Raw genomic sequence first — 7,512 nt, 5'->3', positions numbered from 1 at the left:
CCTCAAACCCACCCAGTGCCCCCCCTGCCATGGCAGGGACACTCCCACTGTGCCAGGTGCTCCAAACTCTGTCCTTGGGCACTGCCAGGGATGCAGGGCAGCCACAGCTGCTCTGGGCACCCTCCCAGGGCACAATTCCTCCCCAATATCCCATTTAACCCCCTCTGTTTCACTTTGAAGACTTGAATCATCCCATAAGAGTGGATTTTCCCCTTGGAAGTGGGGCAGGGAGCTGTGGGGCAGTTGCTGCTCCCCTGGTGTCCCTGTGCTGTGCAGGGCTCTGGGCTGCAAACAGCAAAGGGGTTCCCAGTGTCTCTTGTGACACCCCATCTGTGGCTTCCTCCCAAATTTAGGTTTAGGTGAAGCCACCAAACAGCAAACCCTGGTCCCCACCCAGGCCCCAAACAAATAGAAATTTTTATTTCAGTGGCAATGCAGTGTTTGTACCAATGGCCTGAACAATGACCTTGTTTGGCTGCAGAGTTCTGTGCCTCACTTGGTTATTTGCCCATTAATACAAATGCTGTCAATTATAAAATATTTAGACACTTATTGATGGGGAAATTGCCTGCACAGTGCTGAATTTAATGTGAAAGAAACAAATCTGTCTGTAATTGGCAGAATATGCTGTGTGGAGTTGACTTAGTGGGATAACTCCTGTTCTTAGGAATTCAAATATTTGTCTTAAATATATGAGGATTTCCTAACACATCTTTGAGCAAATGGCAATCCTACAGTGTCTGTGAACTTCTCGATTTTCCTGCAGAAAAACTGACTCAATAAATCCATAATAATGATACCTTTAGATGCAAAATATATAATTTAGCCTGCCGTTTCTTAGACCCTCTAGAGGGAAACTGCACATATCTTGTTCAGCCCAGCACTCTCCTCAAGGAAGAAACATTTCTTATTATGAGCAGGTTGTATGTTGGTAAACAAGAGGTGATTACATGTTTGTATACAAGTGGTGATTACATGCTGGTATATAAGAGGTGATTACATGTTGGTATACAGGTGGTGGCAGTTCCCTGCAGCCCTGCCCAGGGGCAGATTCCCGGCTGGAAATGTTGCTCTGGGTGCTCCTGGATGGCTCCTGCTGGAGTTCTGACCCTGGGGTGGCTGAGCATCACTTCAGGGCTCCCTTCTCATCAACATGCTTGTGTCTGTCCTGCTGGTTGCAGTGCAGCCCTGTTCTTCCCCTCCTTTCCCCTTTCCCCTTTTCCCTTTCCCCTTTTCCTTTCCCTTTCCCTTTTCCCTTCCCTTTCCCTTCCTTTCTCCTCTCCTTCCTTCTTCCTTTCCCCTTCCTTTTCTGTTTTCTTTTCCCTTTCCCTTTCCCTTTCCCTTTCCCTTTCCCCTTCTCTTTCCCTTTTCCTTCCATTTCCCTTTCTTTCCCCTTCAATTTCCCTTTTCCTTTCCCCTTCTCCTTCCATTTCCCCTTCTCTTTCTCTTCAATTTCCCTTTTCCCTTTCCCCTTTCCCTATCCCCTTCTCCTTCCATTTCCCTTTCTTCCCCCTTCAATTTCCCCTTTCCCTTTCCCTTTCCCTTTCCTTTTCCCTTTTCCCTTTCCCTTTCCCTTTCCCTTTCCCTTTCCCTTTCCCTTTCCCTTTCCCTTTCCCTTTTCCCTTTCCCTTTCCCTTTCCCTTTCCCTTTCCCTTTCCTTTTCCCTTTTCCCTTTTCCTTTTCCCTTCCCTCCCAGCTGGCTCTGTAGCTGTGAGCATTCCCTCTCTCGCTGCTGTTTTGGGGTTCAGCCCCATGGACATTCCCTCTTTTCCTTCCCACCAGGGCCAGCCTTGCTGTGACCCTGCATCCCTGGGTCCGTCAGTGCCCCACAGAATTCCAGAGAGGAATCAGAGCTGAGGGTGTGCACAAACCCTGGGGCTGAGCAAACCCACCCCTCTCCTGGGTAACCTGGTGCCACCAGGGGTCAGGGATCTTTGGGGGGTTTATGGACTCTCTTCCTGCACTGAAAATTTGGCTTTTTTCCTCATTTTTGTGAAGATTTCCATGCCAGGAGCAGCCTGGGGCAGTGGGAGGTGTCCCTGCCACGGCAGGGGTGGCACTGGCTGACCAAGGTCCCTTCCAACCCAGCCCAACCCATGATTCTCTGAATTGAGAGGCTTTTCCCCAGTGTTAGGCTCTGTTTTCAGCTTCCTGAGCCCCCAGACTGGTTTGCTGTGTGTGGTGCTCTGACAGAAGCAAACATGATTCCCAGTGATCTCTCCAGATTTTATTCAGCAGAGGATGTTTTGCTTAGAGGCAAAGCACTGCATCAGTCCTGCTAAAATTGCTTTCAAAAGAGAAAAAAGGACACCAGAGAAATAAGGAGGACATCAGGTGCAACAAGAGCTAAATACACAATAACCTGAGGCAGAACATCGTGGCAAACCATGCTCCAGAGTGTAGGGATACAGAACACTGAGGAAAAGCAGAGATTTTTTACAACAGGCAGGTACAGACTTTGCACACCACAGAAGTTTTGTGGTTCCCCGTGCTGATTTCACCTCCTTGTGCCACCTCAGCTGCTGCAAGGGGGGACAGGCTGGGCCAGCAGGACACAGCTGAGCTGGGCTTGGGGACACACACACACAAAGCTGAAAGCTTTTGGCTCTGCCAGGCAGTGGGATTGTCTTTGGTCTCTTCTTGAAACGGGGAGAATTTCCATTTGTGCCTGCTCTGCTCCACAGTGAGGTTTTGCTTTTCTTATTATTTTAATTTGAGGTTTTGCTTCTTTTATTATTTTAATTTGACCTTTCTAAAATGAAGGGTTGTAGGATTGGGTAAGTGCTGGAACAGAGGGTGTGCTGGAAAGGGGGAAGTCTGGAGGATGTGATTATGAGAGGAAGTGAGAACTCAATTAGGGAATTTTGGGTGTGATCAGAGGGCAGGAGAAATAGGGAACATGAGGTTGCTTTGTGGTGGGACAGAGTGTGGCTGGAGCACAGAGTGCTCCAGTGCAGTAGTTTTAGGTGAATAAATAGCTGGGGATTTGCTCACCAAGTTGCACAGGTAATATGCTGGGATAGGAGAACTGGTTCTTGGCCCCAGGAGGATTATCCAGCCCATAGGACTGGGAAATGGGGCCGTTCCTGTGGGATGCTGAGGATCAAACACAGGCCAGGAGGTGCAGGGTGGGAAATGTGACTCCCCAGAGGCAGCAGGGCTGGGTCTGAAGCCACTGAAACAGCAGCACCAGAGTGGGGCAGAAATGGGGACACGGGAGCTGGGGAAGCTCTGGGTGCATGAACAGATCCTCATGAACAGATTCTCACCTGGCAGAGGGCAGTCCCAGGAAAAAAACAACAATAATAATATCTACCCAGCAATTCCACCCAAAATAAGAAGGAATAGGACAGAGAGTTTTAAGTAAATGAGATCTTTGAGATGTTTGAAAGCATCAGATAGCTCTGAGGGTTTGGGGATCCCCCCCTGCTGAAAGCGAGGTACCAGCAAGGTGCCAAGCAGCCTTTGGGATGGCTCAGGTGCTCTCAGCCTGTCCCCAGGGTGGTGTCACTGCCCGTGCTGTGTCTGCAGCAGCCCCAGCTCGGGGACAGGGAGCTGGCTGAAGGCACTGCAGGGTTTGTGGGTTTGTCCTGCAGAAAGCAAACACTGAACTGCTGTGGCTGCAGGAGCTTGCTGTGCATGGCACTGACACCCAGGGGCTGGAGAGGGCGGCACACAGCCCTGGTGCTCTCCTGTGCCCAGGGCAGCAGCCCCCAGCCCTGAGAGCAGCCTGCAGCTGAAGGAAGGGCGTTTATTATTGTTCTGCCCCAGGAGATTTATTTCTCAATGGGTAAAGTCCTCTCTGCCACACACATCTGACTCCTTCCAGCTGCTGAACTTAGAGGTGGGTATTTCTAAGGACTCCCTGCAGATTTTACACAAAGCTGCATTCAAAGTGTTTTGCATTTTAGCTCTTTCTGCTGTTCAGATCCGTGGATCTCATTAGTGAGGATTTATCAAAAGGAGGCTTCTATGAGTTTTTACAAACGTAGCAATTACTACATTGATCAGGGCATTCCAGCTTTACAAAAATAATCAGAAATTCAAGGGTATAGTACTCTTATATTACAATAAATAATGCAAAAGCCTTCACATGAGCCAATCCTATCAGGCAGCTGTTGAAGCCATGCTGTCACTGACACTGTAGTGGTAACTGATTTCAGAGCAATAGAATTGTTTGCTTTCACCCTTTGAAAACTGTACTCAGGCTGCTTTATGGCAATCAGCAAAAATATCAGTCTATTCTTTCATTAAAAGGTGGGTGCAGAACAATGCTGTTACCTGCTGGTGTTTGGAAAAATAGCTTTCCACAGAGGTTACTAATGAAATCTTTTAGAAAACACTGACTTGTTGGAAGTGGCACTGACATAAAGCAACAGGCACAAACGAATGCTAGAGGGAATGTTATCTCAGTCTCTAGAAAGTGGCATTCCCTTTCAGGATCCCTTTCTCCCAGTAAGTGTTTTGTAACCACTCTGGATTTCCTTCCATTATAGCTATTTAAAAAACTTCAAATAATTCAGTTGAAACCGGTTTTCACTCTAAAAAGTAGGAAACAAGGGATCATGTAGGAGGCTTTTGTCTTCCCTGCACCCTTCCTTCAGGCACTGCGTTTAAAGTGAGCTGCTCTGCAACTCAACATCTACATAAACATATTTATATTTATACACCCATGCCGTGTTTTTTCCACCCAAAACCAGGTGTTTACAGCATGCACTGTCCCACACTCATGCCATAGCAGCAACACACGATTTCTTTGAAAGTCTTCCTCATCTCCAGGCTCCTGAAGGCGTAAATGAGCGGGTCAATGACGGAGTTGCACATGATCAGCACCAGGTAGGTGTTGAAGTGCGCCGTGTAGCAGATGCAGTAGGGGTTCATGGGGCAGGAGATGATGAGGATGAGGTGGAGGAAGAAGGGCGCCCAGCAGACGATGAAGACCCCCAGGAGGATGGTGATGGTGACGGCGCCCTTCATGCAGGTGCGCTGGGGGGGCACGCCCTCGACGGGCAGCGCCGCGATGCGCTTGACGTGCAGGCGGGCAAACAGGAACATGTGCACGTACAGCGAGGCCATCAGCAGCAGCATGGTGAAGAACATGGTGATGAGACACACAATGACAGTTTTGCTCTCCGAGTAGGCAATGAAAATGATGCCACAGATGATGCACGCCACCCAAATGAGCACAATGAGGGTCAGGGCTTTCTTCACCGTCATGATGCTGTGGTAACGGAGGGCATAGAAAATAGTGATGTACCTGTCGATGGCTATGACCAAGAGGTTGCAAATGGAGGCTACCAGAGAAATACAAATCATGGAGTCAAAGACATTGTCCATGTGCTGGATGAAGTGGTCGTCGATGATCAGGTAGCCGTTGCTGAGGATGGCGATCATCACGGTCTCCAGGGCGTTGGACATGCTCACCAGCATGTCTGCCACGGCCAGGCTACAGAGGAAGAAATACATGGGGGAGTGCAGGTTGCCGTTCTTCAGCACTGCCAGGATGACCAGGATGTTCTCCAGCAGGCTGATGATGCCCAGAGTGAGGAAGACCTCGGCTTTGATGAAGACCTGCTCGCAGAACCCGTCGCCGCTGCGGTTGGTGGGGACGGAGTCGTTGAGGTCCTCGCTGGCGTTCAGCAGCAGGGGCTGCAAGGAGAATGCAGAGCGTGTGGTGTTCATGGCCAGCACAGCAGCTGGGCTCACCCCTGGCTGGGCACCTGAGGCAGCACAGGTTAAAAAGAGAAAAAAAAATACAAAATGGAAAGCAGGTCCTTCCAAGTTGCTGCTGTGCATGTGGGGTGCGATCAAGCAGGACTTGAGTCACTTTTACACGGGCAAACATCAAACAATCTGCATTTACAGTGGGTTCTATGCCAGGCTGCTCTTTCCTTTAGAAGAAGGTGATCTCCCAAGCCTGTGGGCAGCAAAGAGCTGTGTCTGCAGGGAGGAATCGGCAGCAGGACATGGCTGGGCTCAGCTCTCCTGGTCATGAGAAGCAGAGAGTTTCCCCTTCTGCCGGGGCAGCCAGCATGCTGCAGCTCAGCCCAGCATCTGCTGCTATTTCCGTGGCAAGGAAGGAGCCGAGAACGAAGGGATTTATAGATGCAAGAAAGAAAAACCAGCTCCTCCTGCAGCGTGCGAGCGGAGCATTGGCCATTGAGAGCGAGCACCTGGGTGAGTGACAGCCCGAGCACCTGGAGCGGCATCCCGAGCATCCCAAACCGTCTGGCGCCCTCTGCAGAGCCCGAGCAGCCCGGACCTGCCCCAAAACCCCTCTGGGAAACGTCAAATCCATCCCGAAACACTTCCTGCCCGCTCCGTGGCAGGGTTTGGGGCAGGCAGGGTGCTCGGACACCCTCCGTGCACCTTTGGGTGGCCGCTAGCACTGGCCTGAACTGGGATTGTTCCCATTCAAACCTCGGCAGGACTGAGGAGATTTTCATTTATCACACGTGAGCAGGCAAGCATAAGGTAGATTTTCCTTGCACTTCATTCCTTGCGTATTTCTGTGGTGCAATTTTCGTAATTTGATTTTTTAAAAGCGCTTGCTGATGTCTGAACCCTTCCCACCTCATGTTTTTGCAGAAACACTTTGGAATCATTAATGTTTGGGGCTTCTGTGCAGTTTTCTTAGTTTGATTTTTTAAAAGCACTTGCTGATGTCTAAACCCTTCCCACCTCGTGTTTTTGCAGGAACAGTTTGGAATCAAGTGTAATGTCACTAATATCAATGTTTGGGGCTTCTGCTGCAGGTTTGTTAGCTTTAAAAAGTCACAAATCTCTCCCAGTTTCATTGTGAGCTCACAGAATTACTGCCTTGCACCCACAATTCAATACCAAGAGGCAACACTTCTCAAATTTAACCTGCAGGTGACAGATTTACAAGGACAGGGTCCAGTGCAGCAGTTTAAAGTGAATAAATAGCTGGGGATTTGCTCATATTACCAAGTTGCACAGGCAATATGCTGGGATAGGAACTCATTAAATGTGTTGCATCATGAATTTCTGAACGTATGTGACAGCAGGACAAGCTACCGTTTGCACTGAGGTGCCATTTGAGGTGGAAATGGAATTTCGTACACCCAAGTGGATTAATGGCACCATCAGCTTTGCCATTAAGCACTAAAAATAGTGGGATGGAGCCTCCTGTGTGACAGCAAACTCACAGTGAGGCCAGTGCTGAGCGGGGAGAAGCTGTGTCTGCACCAGAGACAGCGACGTGGCAGCCCTTACTCCCAAAGGATTTCTCTGCTCAGCCCTGGAAAACCTCAGTGATCTGAAATGTCATTAAATATTTTGTGTTCTCCTTATTTTCCAAAGGATTTCTCTGCTCAGCACTGGAAAACCTTGGTGATCTGAAATGTCACCAAATATTTTGTATTCTCCTTATTCCCAAAAGGATCTCTCTGCTCAGCACTGGAAAACCTTGGTGATCTGAAATATCACAAAATATTTTGTATTATTTTCCAAAGGATTTCTCTGCTCAGTACTGTAAAACCTCAGTGATCT

General features: G+C 49.0%; 1 protein-coding gene across 1 annotated transcript; it reads right to left on the bottom strand.

Moving 5' to 3' along the window:
* Positions 1–4,704: 4,704 nt before the first annotated feature.
* Positions 4,705–5,796, bottom strand: MC3R (melanocortin 3 receptor). Its single transcript, XM_054274935.1, has one exon. The coding sequence runs from the start codon at positions 5,794–5,796 to the stop codon at positions 4,705–4,707; it is 1,092 nt and encodes a 363-aa protein (XP_054130910.1).
* Between the last annotated feature and the right edge of the window lie 1,716 nt (positions 5,797–7,512).

The sequence above is a fragment of the Melozone crissalis genome, unplaced genomic scaffold, assembly GCF_028551555.1.
Source record: "Melozone crissalis strain CALT ecotype California unplaced genomic scaffold, PUWL_Pcris_2 ptg000017l_1, whole genome shotgun sequence".
In the NCBI taxonomy this organism is placed as follows: Eukaryota; Metazoa; Chordata; class Aves; order Passeriformes; family Passerellidae; genus Melozone; species Melozone crissalis.
This window is presented reverse-complemented; position numbering and strand designations above follow the sequence as displayed.

Coding starts and splice junctions, on each gene's coding strand:
- MC3R (XM_054274935.1), bottom strand. CDS start 5,796: ATGCACAGCAGCAACTTGGAAGGACCTGCTTTCCATTTTGTATTTTTT.